The sequence below is a fragment of the Triticum aestivum genome, chromosome 2B (assembly GCF_018294505.1).
Source record: "Triticum aestivum cultivar Chinese Spring chromosome 2B, IWGSC CS RefSeq v2.1, whole genome shotgun sequence".
NCBI classification, from domain to species: Eukaryota; Viridiplantae; Streptophyta; class Magnoliopsida; order Poales; family Poaceae; genus Triticum; species Triticum aestivum.
In genome coordinates this window covers 185,731,760-185,750,170 of record NC_057798.1, presented here as the reverse complement: position 1 = coordinate 185,750,170, position 18,411 = coordinate 185,731,760, and the positions used below count along the sequence as shown (strand labels likewise).

Sequence of the window (18,411 nt, the reverse complement as noted above, 5' to 3'; positions counted from 1 at the left end):
TATTGTTGATCGGAAATAATGTAGAATTATTCTGCAAAGCATAAAGGAGTGTTTGAAAGGAGTTTTTTTTCAAAGAAAGACCTCGGTAAAGCTACTTACATATTGAGCATCAAGATCTATTGAGATAGATCAAGACGCTTGATAAGATTTTCAATGAGTACGTACCTTGACAAGATTTTGAAGTAATTCAAAATAGAACAGTCAAAGAAAGAGTTCTTGCCTGTGTTGTAAAGGTATGAAATTGAGTAAGACTCAAATCCCGACCACAGCAGAAAATAGAAAGAGAATGAAAGTCATTCCCTATGCATCAGTCATAGGTTCTATAAAAGTATGCCATGCTCCAGACCTATTGTATACTTTGACCTAGTTTGGCAAGGGAGTACAATAGTGATCTAGGAGTAGATCACTGGACATTGGTCAAAATTATCCTTAGTGGAATAAGGATATGTTTCTCAATTATGGAGGTGAAAAAAGGTTCATCGTAAAGGTTACGTCGATACAAGTTTTGACACTAATCTAGATGACTCTAAAGTCTCAATCTGGATACATATTGAAAGTGGGAGCAATTAGCTAGAGTAGCTCCGTGCAAAGCATTGTAGACATAGAATATTTGCAAAATACATACGGCTCTGAATGTGGCAGACTCGGTGACTAAACTTCTCTCACGAGCAAAACATGATCATACCTTAGTAAACCCTTTGGGTGTTGATCACATGACGATGTGAACTATGGGTATTAATCACATACAGATGTGAATATTGGTGTTAAATCATATGGCGATGTGAACTAGATTATTGACTCTAGTGCAAGTGGGAGACTGAAGGAAATATGCCCTAGAGGCAATAATAAAGTTATTATTTATTTCCTTATTTCATGATAAATGTTTATTATTCATGTTAGAATTGTATTAACCGGAAACATAATACATGTGTGAATACATAGACCAACATAACGTCACTAGTATGCCTCTACTTGACTAGCTCATTAATCAAAGATGGTTATGTTTCCTAACCATAGACATGTGTTGTCATTTGATTAATGGGATCACATCATTAGGAGAATGATGTGATTGACATGACCCATTCCGTTAGCCTAGCACTTGATCGTTTAGTATATTGCTATTGCTTTCTTCATGACGTATACATGTTCCTGTAACTATGAGATTATGCAACTCTTGTTTACCGGAGGAACACTTTGGGTGCTACCAAACGTCACAATGTAACTGGGTGATTACAAAGGAGTACTACAGGTGTCTCCGAAGGTACATGTTGGGTTGGCGTATTTCGAGATTAGGTTTTGTCACTCCGATTGTCGGAGAGGTATCTCTGGGCCCACTCAGTAATGCACATCACTATAAGCCTTGCAAGCATTGTAACTAATGAGTTAGTTGCGGGATGATGTATTACGGAACGAGTAAAGAGACTTGCTGGTAACGAGATTGAACTAGGTATTGAGATACCGACGATCGAATCTCGGGCAAGTAACATACCGATGACAAAGGGAACAACGTATGTTGTTATGCGGTTTGACCGATAAAGATCTTCGTAGAATATGTGGGAGCCAATATGGGCATCCAGGTCCCTCTATTGGTTATTGACCGGAAACGTGTCTCGGTCATGTCTACATAGTTCTCGAACCCGTAGGGTCCGCACGCTTAACGTTTCATTGACGATATAGTATTATATGAGTTATGCATGTTGGTAACCGAATGTTGTTCGGAGTCCCGGATGAGATCATGGACATGACGAGGAACTCCGGAATGGTCTGGAGATAAAGTTTGATATATGGGATAATAGTGTTTGATCTCCGGAAGGGTTCTGGAATTCACCGGAAGGGGTTTCGGATGTTTCCCGAAATGTTTGGGTACGAGAACACATTATTTGGGACAAAGGGGAAAGCCCACAAGGTTTTTGGAAAGCGCAAAAGAAGTTTTGCGGAGTCCAGGGGCCAGACGCCAGGGTCCCTGGCGTCTGGCCCTGGAGTCTGAGAAGGACTCTTGCCTTTCGTGTGACACCGACTTTGTGGAGGCTTTTACTCCAAGTTTCGACCCCAAGGCTCAACATATAAATAGAGGGGCAGGGCTAGCACCAAAGACACATCAAGAAACACCAAGCCGTGTGCCGACAACCCCGTCCCCTCTAGTTTATCCTCCGTCATAGTTTCTGTAGTGCTTAGGCGAAGCTCTGCGGAGATTGTTCTTCACCAACACCGTCACCACGCCGTCGTGCTGCCGGAACTCATCTACTACTTTGCCTGTCTTGCTGGATCGAGAAGGCGAGGACGTCATCAAGCTGAACGTGTGCAGAACTCAGAGGTGCCGTGCGTTCGGTACTTGGATCGGTCGGATCGTGAAGACGTACGACTACATCAACCGCGTTAATAAACGCTTCCGCTTAGCGATCTTCAAGGGTATGAAGATACACTCCCTTTCTCGTTGCTATACATCACCATGATCTTGCGTGTGCGTAGGAAAATTTTGAAATTACTACGTTCCCCAACAACCATATCCTAGATGGAGCCTGTACAACTGGTGGGTCAGCCCACTGAGTTTGTCCGGCCCTGCCATCCAAAGAGGAGATAGTGGCATCGCCGGTAAGAAGAGGAACAGGACCACCCTGCAACGACTCAGGATGCCGGAGACATGAATAGAAGAGCCCGATGGAGATCTTGGAGCCTGTATGCTCGCGACCTCCGTCACGCTCGGGGGCTACTGACGGGATCCTTGACCCGGGGTGCCTAACATAAAGGAGCCCAATCTTGACCTTGAGGAGGGCTCACCAAGCCTAAAGAACCCTAAGAAAGAGAGGACGGCGGATGTGTACCCCAAGGCAGAAGGTGGGAGCCAGATCGATCTGATATCTTCTCCATGTGGACCCTAGACCTCTCTTGTTTATATAAAGGGAGGTCTAGGGACCTCATTAGGGATCCAATCTGGAACTCAATTCTCGGTAGATATCTCGACCACTGTAATCCTGTGCACGAGGTATCCCCTCGCCATGAATGCCAAACAAAGCAGGATGCATGGTATTACTCTTTGAAGGCCCGAACCTGGGTAAATTGTGTGTGCAAACTCTGTTTTGGTACTTCCGGTCTTGTCATGAACTCTACTGAGGGATCTGACGGGAATTCGCTCCATCACCCTACTTTTCCTGTTACCATCTAGCCCAGATCACCAAGCTTGGGACCCCCTACCCGAGATTTGCCAGTTTTAGCACCAACACTTAGTAGGGCAAGCATCGCCAACCTTGATAGGGTCCATCAACAAGTGCAATTGAGCAGCAGTAACATCATAGAAATGTAGCATGTGATCACAAGATTCATCAAAATCAAAGCAAGGAAAATGAAGCATATCAATGAACCGATCAACAGTGCAGGTGATTTTCTCCATTTTTGTCATCCATTCAAACACCCAAGTGTTGCAGTCATTCAGATTCCCTGAGACATAAAGAGTGGCAGAAAATTGCAAAATTATTTCTCGGTTCCATCCATGGTTGAATCAGAGAAATCTCTTCAGATGCAACTAATCGAATTGATTAATGGTTATAGTTGTGCTATCATGAAAATTCCAGAGAAATTAGGTCTGTTCGCCAACTTCTAGTCCAAGAATAAAATCATGATTTATCGGTCCCGCAAGGTCGATCAAATGTTCTGTAATTTTTGTCGTGAAAAGCCCCCAAACACTAGAAAGCAGAAATTGGCCTTTGGCACTGGATTAATAGGCTATTGAAAATAAAAGTGATATAAATTAGTGCCAAAAGTATGTATGAATGATATAAATGTAGCATGAAACAATAAAAAGTTGTAGATACATCAGAGATGTATCAGGTAACACATATTTTTTAGTGAATTTGTGACCTCCAAGTGATAGGTGTTGGTATCTATGAGGAGCAAAGATAATATGAGATTATGTCGATCCATGAAACCTAATGTGTTGTTCTAGTCTTATGACCTTAATTCTTGAAACGACCATGTTATGGCAACGTCGAAGCAAGAGTATAGGGAGAACAATTCTGACATGGAGGAGTTCGACCATTCATAGGTGAACCACCTACAGAGCAAACAATATATGCGCTGGAATCACAATACAAGGTAATTGGTATTACCGTTGCAATAGTACACTTGATGTACACCATGATCCGAAGTTTCTCTGCGCCTAACCGCTCTATTGTAGACAACAACCATTTACTTCCAGTGCTTCACTTTATGTTTTTTACTTTTAAGCTCTTTATTATTCTCGCTGCAACTATCAACTCTTTTGCCACTCTGGTATATTTGTTTCAAGGGACAATAATACCATCTGCAAATTTCCAGATCGTTAATTTGCACAAGACCTATGACAACTTGTTTGTGACCTAACTCCACTCACAATACTCTCCTCCTCTCTTTGTTGGGACGATAACTATTGCGATACTTACACGAAGATGCAACACAAACCTGTGTATCTTGCAGGCCATCAGGAGCCGACCTTGGTCGAGGCCCTAAGCGACTGTGGAAGATTTGGGCCGTCACCTGACCTATTCGCTCGATCTCACTCTTCTCTCATCTTGTGACGAGGGGATGGGAGGAGATGGTGGGGCAGGAACGGTATGGGTGGTCGGCGATGAGGTTTGAGGGATATGGGGCGAGGTCGGCGGTGGGTGGCGACCCTGATGTGGGAAGGGCAGGAATGAATTAGGATGTGTGTGGAGTCTTGTTTTGGTAGGTGGAGAGATTTGTGCGGTTGGCTGCACAAGGTGAGAGGGAGAAGACTCTCTCTAGGGTTAGGATCTTTTGTATGGACTGGCTAAGGAGTGGGTTGCGACCTAGGATGAAAATCACTCACGGCCGAAATGTAAGCAAGTTAATGATGAACGATACAACATAGGCGTGCCAGAGTAGATGGCTGGTCAGTGATATCGGTCTAGCCATGATGCATATCATCACTGATAGGCCATATATACGACCGGTCAATGATGTATTTTTCCACTCAAAATGGTCTGTCTGGAATAGTTATTACTGACTAACCATATATATGGCCGGTCAATGATGACTTTTTTGTTGATCTGGAATAGTCATCACTGACTAGTGGGCATATACCAGTTAGTAATGAGGGCTCAATAGTAAAACAGATTGTAGTAGCGACTATCACGACTGGTAGATCCAAACTAGACACCTTGTATAGACCATCCATCCCCAAACCATCGAATTCGCTTTTGCACTCCACCATTTGCAATCCATTTGCGATATAATTTCAGAAAAGGAGTAGGGTTGTTACTCACATGAAGGGGGCCCGAACCTGGGTAGAACATGTCCCATGTGTCCATGTGGTGACCCGAGGGGACGTCTCACTATCACACAAATTAAATGCAACTTCTGCAATGTTGTTAGGTACATTGAAAACAACTTGACAGTTGGCGCCGACCATGAGGATCCTCTCACTGGCAGACCATATTAGCAACATCAATCACTCCTCCATCATCTTCACCCACATCGTCCTCTTCAATGGTGTTAGAAAATTCTATATGTGGCCCTCGACTCTTGCTACGATAACCACAATTCCTCTGTTCGGAACTAGAACAACAAGTCTGATGGCTATTGCAACACCTCCTTCACGTTGAACTTGCTTCCCCGAAATGGATCTACCTCAATGCTCCCGACAGCGACTTTGACGCCCAGGTCATCGGCGAGCGCAGACTACGGCTCTTCCACCATGTGATATTACCCCGACCTCCCTTCGCACTACACTAGGGCCTATTACGAATTTCCTATGACCTATGATGACTACACCGCATCGGTGATTTGCCCCTCTCTTGGACACCACACAATGGTATGACTTGGCGGGATGACAACCCCGCGTACTCTCTCGACGCTCAAGTCGCGGGATACTGTGTGGGAGGCTACAACACTTCAACTACGACAACAACGCCGAAAACGTACCTTAGGGGGCTTCCCGCCCTATGAATCCAACTCTAATTACAGCGGCTCCAATGACCCGCTTAAAGTGATGATGGCAACTGATGTCAACAATGGAGGATCTCCCTCGAGAACCCTGGAGGCAGACATTAGTGAACAAACAAAGTGCCTTTTTAAAGAAGTTTCTTAATAACAAAAACCGTTTTCAAGTTGATTACTATAATTTTAGTCACTTGACGAGAGTCCTTATACTACTTTGTGTTCATCCATAAATTTCTCTCGGGACCAACGTATGAGCTCGTGCTACCATTTGTTGTTCAAATTACCACCCCCGACGTATGATGTTTTTTATGATTGCGATTGCAAGAAACGCATAACATATGACACGAACGAAATTTAGCATATAAAAAACATGGAACAACTCATCCCATAGGTGCCATGGCACAGCTGTTCTTGAACTTTTTTTTGAACTTTTCTCTTTTTTTTGATTGAGAGATGCTGTTTTTGACCTTTGTTCCTCTCAAAGTTTTATTACATACTCCGTATACAAGACATAAGAAAACCTTGACACTTTTCACTTTCACCCCCAACGAAAACCACGCGATACAGAGAAACCCGAAAAGAGAGGGGGGACATAGTAGATTCCCCTTTCAAGCATCTCACCCTCCTCCTCGCCTCCCCTCCCTCCCCTCCCACCTGTCCGCCTCCCCTCCCACCTCCCTGCGCGCTCCTCCGCCGCCGCCCTCGCCTTCTCGGAGTGGGGCTTTTCCAAGCAGACTGCCTCCCTCCTGCTCGTTTTCTGCCGCCGCCTCCGCCGCCGCCGCCATCTTTCTTCCTGGAGTAATTTCTTGAAATTTCTGGTTTTCCTTTTGGGGCCAACCAGCCCAAGAACCCGCTCGCTGCTGCCCCTGGCTCCATGGAAGGCTTCTTGGTCAGCCTGAACCCCTTCCGATTCAAGCCGATTTGGCCCGCAAGAACTGCCCCCAAGTCTCTTTGAAGCCCCAGAAATCCTCCTCCCCCGGGGATTGCAAGGAATCCCCGGCCGCCGTTCCCCAACCCCCAGCTTTCCACGTTAATCTCAAGTTCCCCGTGCAATTCTTGCGTCCTCCGAGGTTTCGGAGAGACGCCCCCCGCTCCCCCTTCTTCCCCGAGAACCCTAAAGCCGCTTTCTTCGTTTTGAGGACCCCCCCTCCCCCTCCCCCCGGAAGGTCATGAGCCTGTCGCCAAAGGCTCCTTCCTTTGTTTAGTACTCCGGGCTGGGGGATGCGTCCTGTTGGTACCGCGGCAAGCATGGCGAGGGAGGACCGACCGGAGTTCGTGAGGTGGAGCGAGGAGTTCCTCTCGCAGGAGAGGGGCAGCCGCGTCGTGCATTATTACTTGGAAGACGCCGAGGGCGTGTCTCACTTGGCAGTCGTGGGCACGGAGCGGAGCCTGCGCCACATGCTCTACGTCGTGTCAGAGGATTTCCACGGGCCGCAGGGATCCGGTGGTGCTGATGGTGGGCAGGGGATGTTTGCGCGCAAGTGGCGGTCACGCCGTGAGGTGGTGGATTGGCTCGAGTCCTTCCTTCCGGCGAAGACCCTCACCTCAAGTAATTCCCTAATTCTCTGTTTGTAATGTTTGATACATTAATTTTGCTGATACAGTACTAAGCATTACCATCTGTTATTGTTTCTTGAATTTAACATGTTATGTTGAGTAGTGTTTCTGGAACGGGTTTGTCTAGGGCACTTTAGCAAAACTGAAATCTTGCCTACATAGTTTACCGCATCGGTCCTCAGTACAGAAGCTTGCTTTGCAATAGACACGATCAGGCACTTCTCAAACCTTCAAGGGCATGTTAGACTGTAATGCGAAAATACGCGAATGGCAAAGTATGTCAAAATTGAGGTTGTCCTGTCCAATTTCATCTCATGTTGAGATATGGTAACATTAAAAAGGGCAGCCCGGTACATATAGCTCCCGCTTGCGCAGGGTCTGACCACTTTGGGTCTATTGTACGCAGCCTTTCGCTACATTTCTGTAAGAGGCTGTTTCCAGGACTCGAACCCGTGACCTCATTGGTCACAAGGCAACAGCTTTACCGCTGCGCCAGGGCTCCCCTTTGAGATATGGTAACATTAATTAGCATAAATGTTTGGATAGCCACTTGTTGATGTCTTAGCTTTTGTGCTTTACCTGTTGGGTGACAGTAACATGTGATGTTTGATGACATGGTTTTATTGCACTTTAGAGCATCTACAATGGTGTACGCTTATCTAGACGCTTAAACAGAAAAAGACAAATAGCAGAATTTTTAAAAAGCCCCAAGTGTTATCTGGGCCAACGCTAGGCGCTAACCGTCGGCACTAAATACGGGTGGAGAACAGCTCTTGGTGCCTCATCTCGTGTGAAAAAAAGAGCAAGCGCTCGCTGCCTTATTTTGCGTCGCTGCGGCACCCGACGCCAGGAATTGAGGATGCAACTGCCGATAGAACGGGAAATTTTCCCTAGCGCCTGGCATTGGAGATGCCCTTACAGACCTGCGAGTCCTTTCCACCATCATTTTACAAGGAGGGAAGCAGGCAAGTCTGCTCCTGTCTTTTACAGTTTGACCAAACCGGAGACCTAATGCACTAGCAACCATACCAGCATGGATGCAAGATTGTACACTAGGCCACCAATTCAGGAGTTTGTCAGGTCTTAGAAACTAGCAGTCGGCATTCCTATGGGAAGTGTAAAATTAAATATTATGAAAGCCGGGGAAGCTCGACACTTGTTGTAGATAATGAGTGTCTATATATGCAAAATTATAGTATGACCAGCATTGGAACAGTTTCAAACAATAATATGGTTTAATGTAGCAAACTGATGATCGATCTAATTCAAATCACCACTTCAGGAACGTAGAACTACAGAACTAAGGCATAAATGATTGGGGATTATTTAAGTTCACTCACTAAGATAAATTTGGCCGATATTGGCAAGAAAAATGAACTAGAGAATGCAAGGACTTGGCAACCATCCAAACAAGGTACAAAATTTTGGTCATGACTGAAAATTTGGTAAGGTAGGTTTTGGACACAAACAAAACATACCCTAGTTTTTTTTTAGAGATAAGACCATCGTTATCTTACTTGGATTAAAAATCCAGACAAAGAGGCCTTGCGGAACGAAATGGGACTCGAGTGTGCGAGAGAAGTATTATAGTAGTGATAACAGGAACTACACCGCACATCAACCTGTGGAAATTTTGACTGACTACTTAGAGCAAGGCTAATAATATAGCCAGCAGCTGGCTATATAAGACTGCCTTATCATCAAAAGCCAACATTATTAATCACTCATATAATAGGGTTCGCTTTAAGGTTACTATTAGGTTAGTCCTTTTTTCCACTTTCTCTTTCCCCTCATTTATTCATTTTTACCTATTAGGGCATGTCATAGTATAGTCAGCAGCTGGCTATATTAACATGTCATCAAAATCGTCATTATTAGTCACTCATAAAATAGGACCGGCTATAAGGTTGGCTATTAGGTTAGTCATCCTTTTCAATTGCTCTCTTTCTCTTCTCTCTGCATTTACTCCATTTGCCTAGGAGCACGTTTAGAGGTTGGCTCTTGCATGAGAGCTCACTCCTTTCATTGTCCTCGTCTCTCTCCTCCACATAAGCAATAGTGCCATGTAAGCAGGCTTATGGCGCTTTATTATACTTGCTCTTAGCAACTAACAACTAGTAAGAATACCAATACTAACTTCTCAAAGAACACCCATCAACAGCTGAGAGCTTTAATCCACTCCAACCTCGCTGCATCATCCCTTTGATCACCAAAGCTCAGCCCGCACCACCACACTTGAGATGACTCCCCGTGGCCGCAAGCGCCTTCACACTAGTTAAGATTCAGTTGTACTCTGTCAGCTATCTTGATTCATTTACTGCTGAAGATCTATTACCGTCTATGTTTTCTTATCAATCATTATTGCACTTGCTGGTGATAGGAGTTTCAATGTGTTGGAAAAAAATGAATTATGTGTCCTTTTCTCATCACTAGTAAGCATGCACGTGCAATGCATGTGTAGCCATACGCAATAAATATATAAACCAGTAATCAAAATAAAGGTAACACATTCGATCACCAAACAAGTCATTAAGCAAATCTCAATGTCCAACAACCGAAAGAAAAGGCTAGGGATGCAAGTGCTTAAAAAAATGAATTATGTGTCTTTTTCTCATCATAATATGAAAATGGCATCTTTTCTGTGAGACTAAAATGCCATCTTTTTTTGAATGGGATGAAAATACCATAGGAGCACCCAACTGGATTGAATGATTTCGAATTAAAAGGAAAACACATACACTATATGAGGCAGGCAAGTTTAACAGGTGAAAGTTGAATCATGCTCACATAGGGATGAAAATGGAGCGGAAACGGACAGAACTGAGTGTTACCACATTTGTTTTCATATATTTTTGCAGAAGCGGAAACAAATACAGAAACTCCGAAAATGTATACGGAAACAGATACTACCAGAAACGGACACAGAGTGAATACAAGCAGACACGAAAACAGAAGTGGGCGTTGACCGGAACTTAAAAACTCCTTGAATCATAGAGAAATACACACAAAAACAAATGAATTTATAGAATTGTTAACATGGCTACAAAATAATATCATTATAGTTAGTAACTCAGCGTAGTATTGTAGTAGTACTGGACAATTACGTATAGGGTCAAGCTGAGTACATGTGTGGTAGCAGAAGTTGGGCCTCAAATTATCCATTCTACTCATTGTGTCATTGTGTGTTGTTTGGTGGTTGGGCTACAAAGCAGCCATAGGTCTATAGTCAAAACGGAAATCCCATATTCACGGAAACGGAAAGTTCCGTTTCCACACCATTCCATTTTTTTTTCTGTTTCTGCATAAAAAATTCCATTTCCACTTCCGTTTTGCAAATTTCCGTTTCCTTTTTCATATTTCCTCTCCCTTTCCATTTTTCCTCTGGAAAAGCGGAAAGTTTCTGCTCCATTTCATCCCTACGTTCACACCAAGTTCAAGCTGTAAGCACCCTAGTGACAGGCTGTCCTCATTTTTGGCAAAACAAGGCAAACTAGCTCACTATATTCTTATAGTTTAATTAGTATGCCATGATTCGATTTGAGTGAATTGCTTCTTTGTGTTTATTACATTTGGTAGATTGTCATCCCATTTGAGGGAGATGGACCTTCTGAGCCTTAACACATCCCTTGTGACTATCATTTTCCTTGCTGCATTTCCTAGCCATAATGTTTCGACCACCTGTCAGGCTTGTCCTGTTCAGCATATAATGATATAAGTATATAACTTGTATGATTGAGACATGTATTATTTTGTTTCAGATTGTTACTCAGTGATATTGATATCTAGTTGCTTGTTGTTCATTCCAGATTTTTCAAAATCTGGACCTCGTATGGGCAATGATGTTGGATTAGATGGATACAGCGAAACTGATAGCTATGTGTGTCACAATCTGGTACGCAATCACCTATAACTTTGCATATAGTTTTGCCGCATCTTCCATGAACATGTTGATAATTTTCCAATTATATTATTAGGGTACAACTTGCAGTACAGACATTATGTGGTCTGGTCCATTCTGGACTTGTAGCAAGCAGCTTCAGCACTATCAAGCCTTTTGTCGTAATGGAACCACAATATCTGTAAGTTTTGTTATGACTGTTTGTACACTTAGTTACCGGTAACCATCTTTTAATTCTATATGATGTATCATTTGGCAGATCCACTCTTTTGCACTTGTCATGTCTGAGGAGGAAAACCGTTATCTTGCATACTTGGAGGATATGTATGAAGATAAGAAGGGACTCAAGAAAGTTAAAGTGCGATGGTTTCATCAAAACCAGGAATTTGCTTGTGCCATACCTCCTCCTGCTCCTCATCCTTGTGAAGTTTTCATCACCTCTTATTCTCAAGTAATCAGTGTTGAGTGTGTCGATGATATTGCTACTGTTTTAACCCCAGAGCATTATGAAAAATGTGGGGACACTTTGCCAAATAGTTCATTGGCGGGGATCCGTTTCTGCTTTCGTCAGTACAGCAAAAATAAATTTAAGCATTTTGACTTGAGAACATTGCGTGGATATTTTAATCAAGCTGCTGTCCTATCCTTGAAAGTTTCACCTGAACAAGAAAAGGATGGTTCTGATGTCATAAGGATAGTCAGACATTGTTCACCTGGGAAGACCAAGTCTTCAAAGCAGTTCGAGAGGCTTTATTCGAAATGTTTGGGTACCAAAATCTGCCGAAGCCCACAAGCAGATTCCATACCATCTTATCAGAAGCCAAGTAATAAACAATCTCCTGTAAGACATCTCTCAGTTAAGTTTATAGGGCCCCAGAGTCAGCCTATGCCAACCTACAACGTTGGTGACAAGATAGAGGTCTTATCTCAAGACAGTGGCATTGTGGGCTGCTGGTTCAGGTGTACAGTTCTGAGGCCATGTACTAGTCATGACAAACTGAAGATTCAATATGATGATCTCGAAAATGCTGATGATTGTGGTAAATTGGAGGTATGACTAACTGATCTTAGTATAACTTTTCTAAGTTGGATTATGCATTTGAAGTGATAATACTCTGTTCCAAATTATAAGGTATATTAATTTTCAGAAAAGTCAACTTCTCTATGTTCAACCAAGTTTATAGAGCAAAAAATATCAATGACTACAATACCAAATCAGCATCATTAGATTCACCATGGCATTTTTTTTCTTCATATTTTCTATATTTGGTATTGTATATGTTGATACAATTTTCTATGAACTTGGTCAAACATAGGTTACGTTTGCCCTTTTGGAATAAATATTAATACACCTTATATTTTAGAACGGAGGGAGTATATCATAATATTCGGCATTCTGCCACTCCTTTTATTTTTCCCAATATCATGATCTATTCTGTTTTTTCTCCGCAAGTGTATGTTTTTATATAGCACCGATGAGGTTATTTCTTGCCATGCCAATTGAACTTATTTTATGCTTCCATGTAGGAGCGTGTACGTGCCTCTATATTGGCTCTTCCTGATAAACTTGGACTGAGATGCCCAGGCCGGCTAAGAATTAGGCCACGTCCTCAACAAAAGACTTTGGTCGATGACACTGCTCTTTTACCTGGAACTGCTGTTGATGTCTGGCAATTTAATGGCTGGTGGGAAGGAGTTTTAGTGAGTACAGATGCCGGTTCATCTGATGGCCTGCAAATATATTTCCCAGGTGCTTTCTCTTGCTGAAATGATGTTTTTCCATTCTTGGTCTGCCTACGAAATACAAAACCGTCTTCATAGAATATTCGTGTTATACGCAAGATAAGAGAACAAAATCTCAATAGCCCTTTACTGCCCCCCTTCCCCCCTGGTGATTCATACTCCTTACACTCCTTTAGATTAAACCATATTACCTAAAAATGGAATATTTTCTCATCGTCCATCAGTTTGGTGCCACGGATTGTTAATTGTTTTCTCCATGTTACCGTGTGTCAGTTCACACTGTTAGTACAAGCAGGTGCATTGCACATAAATAAGTAGCTTTTGTAAATCTGGGAGGGGAGCATGACTGTTTCTTTTGTCCTGCCATGGTGCTGGTATGACAATAATTCTGCTGTTTTGCTAAATGTTGTGTGATAGGTAAACATCCAGTTTGGAGTCTTGTTTGTCATGTTACTGCAATTCTTTGGCATTGAGTGAGTCATGAGGATTACACTGTATTGTGTTGAGACTCACTGTTTTGCTAAATGTTGAGGCACTTCATGGCATTTTGCTCTACAAATCTTTTGCTTCAGTTACTATTAAATCAGTATGTAAATTCCAAAAATACTGACATTCCAAAAGCCATATCATGATTCACCATCATCTATATCATGATGTAAAACTGCTTGCAAATTGTGGAAGCAATTCATTAGATGGAGAATGAATGTTATCTTGGTATTTCATGTGATAGAAATTAGCAACTGCATGTGCCTCGTCTTCTACCAAGTACCCTATTTTTTCTGTATTTCTTCTTAAAAGTTACTTCTGCAAGTTGCAACAGAAGGATGTCACTGACACTTATATTATGATTGTTCCAGGTGAAAACTCTTTTCGTGTATGCCAGCTAAATGATATAAGAATTTCAAGAGATTGGATCAAGAGTCGTTGGATACATATAGAAAGGAAGCCAGATGTGTTGTTGAGAATACCTTCGGTTGGTGTCCAAACTAGGCAACTTGATAACATGACATCCACTGTTCGTTTGGGCTCCAATTCTGCACTATCTGATCAAGAGCTTGCAGTTGTGCAAGCAAACTCCAGTCGAGATAAACAGACTGGAGTCAGTATGCAAACTGATGTTAGTTTGATTGACAAGGCCTCTGCTTCTATAGATGATGAGAAGCAAACAATATTAGGGAAGCGATATGCTGAACATGACTGCAATGGGGAAGAAACAGGAGCTGCTAAGCAAACTGAGACTAGTTTAACTGAGACCGCCTCTGCAGCTGCAGAGATTGAAAAGCAAACGATGTCAGGGAAGCGGCTTAGGGATGGTACTGCAGAACAGAACTGCAATGGGCAAATGTTTAGTTTGACTGATAAGGGCTCTGCTTCTGTAGAGGATGATGAGAAGCAAACAGTGTTAGTGAAGCGAGTGAGGTATGATGACGCTGAACAGGACTGCAATGGGGAACAAACAGGAGCTGCTACGCAAACTGAGGTTAGTTTAACTCACACGGCCTCTGCAGCTGCAGAGGATGAAAAGAGAACGATATTGGGGAAGCGGCCTAGGGACGATGCCGCGGAACAGAACTGCAATGGGGAAGTGTTCTGTTCAACTGATAAGGGCTCTACTTCTATAGATGATGATGAGCAAACATTATTAGCAAGGGGGCCTAGGGAGGGTGATGCTGATCAGCACTGCAATAATGAAGTGTTAAGTTTGACTGATAAGGCAGCTACTTCTGTAGAGGATGAAAAGGAGACAATACTAGGGAAGCGGCCAAGGGATGATGGTGCTGAACAGCAGTGCAACGATGAAGTATTCAGTTTAACTGTCAAGGCTTCTCCTCCTATAGAGGACGAGAAGCAAAGAGTATTAGGGAAGCGACATAGGGGCGACGATGATGAACAAGACTGCGACGGGGAAGTAGGCGTAGACTTAGATGTCAGCAAGCCGTGAAGTTTGGGAAACTTCAGCCTCGTTGGACTTCATGTACATAGCTATAGATATGGTAATGCAACCCCCGTGAAGGGGTTTTACTAGGTCTCCGATAGCAGAGGGCGTCGACATCACGTCTCATACGCATAATTTTCCTAGTTTCTGCATTTTGCTCCTAGTCGTCTCATATCTGTCACCAGATACATGGATTGGAGACTAAATATTACCGTTCGCAGTCATATTGTATAGGAGTGACTTTTGCTTCAAAGTTAAATCCTCAGTTGCAAAAGTTGTGCGTCTGTTGAGAACAGCATTCTTGTCCTAGTTTCCTTTTGCTAAACTAGAAGAATTGTTGTTGTTTGGTCTGCATTAAAGCTGTGCAATGATTTTAGTAGTTCAATGACATGATTCATTCTGGTGATCGTCCTCTACATGTTGTCCCGAAGAAGTTGCGAAATGAGTGGATTTCCCCCTCCTGTGTTGTGCAACACCTATTTCTGGCATCCTGAACTCTGAAGTCAAATCGTACTGGGTGCCAATGCCATCCCATGGTCTCATCATTTGTGCAACACCTATCCCTGTCCCATCCTCCATGAAAACCCTTGGCAGCCATCATGACCATTTTTTTTTCTGGAGCACGCCATGGAGGGGCGTATCTGTTTCGTAGAGGGAAGGCAACGCGGTCAGCAGCGGTGGAGCAGATTCCGATTTTGGGTGTAGAGAGAAAAATTTTAGGTCAAAAATAGAGCATCTCACAGGTCATGTCGCAATCAGTTCTCGAACAAAAAGGTGTTGAATTGGGGAAATGCAGCTCCAAAAGAATGGGTTTTGAATTATTACATTCAATAAAACACACACATACATACTCCCTCTGTAAACTAATATAATATCTTTTATATCACTAAAGTAAGTAGTGATCTGAAAGATCTTATACTTCCTCCGTCCGGAAATACTTGTTATCAAAATAAACAAAAAAGATGTATTTAGAACTAAAATACAATTAGATACATCCTTTTTTATTCATTTTGATGACAAGTATTTCCGGACGGAGGGAGTATTAGTTTACAAAGGAAATATATAGCTACATACTGGATTTTTTTTCTTGGCAAAAAAATGGCCATGTTGCCTGGAGCGTGGTGGGGAAGCCCTGCGTTGTCTGCAGCTATTATAGCCAACAATGTAGCTCTAAGGGCTGGCATGGGGTGTGGTCAGCTCTGGCTACACAACTGGAATGTACCTATTTGGCCAGGCCTACCACCCATCAATGCTCGGCGAAGATCAAGTTTCACCTCACACCCATCCACAGATGCACTAAGGGTGTGTTTGATTGCCCGCATGCAGCCCAACCAGGCCCGCGCGGGATGTGCGCGGCCTGTTTGGTTGGCTGGGCTGCATGCGATTTGAGGCCCGCACGGACCTCAAAGCAGCCCGCAGCCTGATCCAGCGGAAATTGCCGAATCGGCAGTTTCTCGCGAGCCTGGCCGGGCGGGGCCGCACGTGCCGGGCAGTTGCACGCCTCGGGCAGCGCGGGAGACGGAGGCGACGTCTCATTACTTGCCCCCCACTCTCCTGTCACCGCGTCCCACCGCTCCCTCTCTCTTCCTCTCCGCCCTTCCCTCTCCTCCCCTCTTCTCCGATGGCTCCGCCACGCCCACCGCCGCGCCGCCCTCTGACCCCGGTCGACCAGCGCATCGCCAATATCCAGGAGCGCTGGCTGGCCGGGCTCCAGAACTCGGGCCGCGACCTGGCGTCGGCGCTGCGGGCGCCGTCCCCCAGCTGCTGCCGGCCTCCATGAGCGCCGACCAATGCGGTGCCGGACGCTCCTACTCCAGCTGTTGCCGGGCCTCCATGGCACTTGCTATTGGGCAAGTCACTGATCAGTGTCATTGATCACTGCCATTTGCACTACAGCAAGTAGATTAGTGCTCTTGCCCAACACCAAGTGCCACTGATCATTGCCATTTGGCCATGAGCACATGCCACTGATCAGTGGCACTTGCTGTTGGGCAAATGCCACTGACCAGTGTCACTGATCAGTGGCATTTGCTTGCTTGCTTGCTTGCTTTGTTTGATACTAATACTTGTCATGTTGTCTGGCAAGATATTGAAGACTGACTGGGATGTAGCGGGTGGAGGAGCTCAGGTGGTGGCCGGAGCTGAGCGCGCCGAGGATTTCATCCCCACGAACATGTGGCTTAGGATGATGGACCTGCCTGGCAGGATCGCCTTCATGAGCGTGCCTCGTTCAAGGGGACGATCTCCGAGGCAGGGCCACGAGGAGGGATCCAGGAAGCCGATGAGATTCTACCAGCAGATCAAGGACAACGAGGACCTCGCCATGCTTGTCGTCCTTCCCAAGTTCGTGGAGGTGATGAACACCTGGCTGGTCATCAAGTGACTCCCGCGCATGGTCAGGCTCTCGGCCAACAAGCGGTGCGTGTTCTGGGTGCAGGTCCACAACTTTGAGGGCCACATGGTGCTTGGCCGGGGGTGGAACTACTTCTACCGCCGCCACCGAATCGTCCCTGGTGACCTCGTCGTTGTGCGCATCTCAGGACTCGGATTGAAGGTTCAGATCTACAACCACGACTCGTCGGTGATGTGCAGGTATCGTTGCAGCAGGCACAACTGCCTTGGTGGCATCAAGCATGCTATGTAGTTAAAGTTAAGTAAGGTGTTAGTGGATAACTTTTATGGTGTGTGGCGAGACTTGTGCTGGGAACTTGTTCATATTTTGGCCAGGAGCATAACCCTGGCACAACAGGGAAGGAGGTGTTGGAAATATGCCCTAGAGGCAATAATAAAATGGTTATTATTATATTTCCTTGTTCATGATAATTGTCTATTGTTCATGCTATAATTGTATTGACCGGAAACCGTAATACATGTGTGAATACATAGACCACAACATGTCCCTAGTGAGCCTCTAGTTGACTAGCTCGTTGATCAACAGATGTTCATGGTTTCCTGACTATGGACATTGGATGTCATTGATAATGGGATCACATCATTAGGAGAATGATGTGATGGACAAGACCCAATCCTAAGCATAGCATAAGACCGTGTAGTTCGTTTGCTAAAGCTTTTCTAATGTCAAGTATCATTTCCTTAGACCATGAGATTGTGTAACTCCCGGATACCGCAGGAATGCTTTGGGTGTACCAAACGTCACAACATAACTGGCTGGCTATAAAGGTGCACTACAGGTATCTCCGAAAGTGTCTGTTGGGTTGGCACGAATGGAGACTGGGATTTGTCACTCCGTATGACGAAGAGGTATCTCTGGGCCCTCTCGGTAATGCATCATCATAATTAGCTCAATGTGACTAAGTAGTTGGTCACGGGATCATGCATTACG

General features: G+C 44.2%; 1 protein-coding gene across 1 annotated transcript; it reads left to right on the top strand.

Annotated features, from left to right (window-relative positions):
- The first annotated feature begins 6,565 nt into the window (after positions 1–6,565).
- On the top strand, positions 6,566–15,363 carry LOC123044253 (uncharacterized). Its single transcript, XM_044466946.1, has 6 exons — positions 6,566–7,483; positions 11,298–11,383; positions 11,466–11,570; positions 11,649–12,440; positions 12,917–13,139; positions 13,990–15,363. Exons 1-6 carry the CDS (start codon positions 7,156–7,158, stop codon positions 15,072–15,074), a joined length of 2,619 nt encoding a protein of 872 aa, XP_044322881.1. The 5' UTR covers positions 6,566–7,155; the 3' UTR covers positions 15,075–15,363.
- The last annotated feature ends 3,048 nt before the right edge of the window (positions 15,364–18,411 follow it).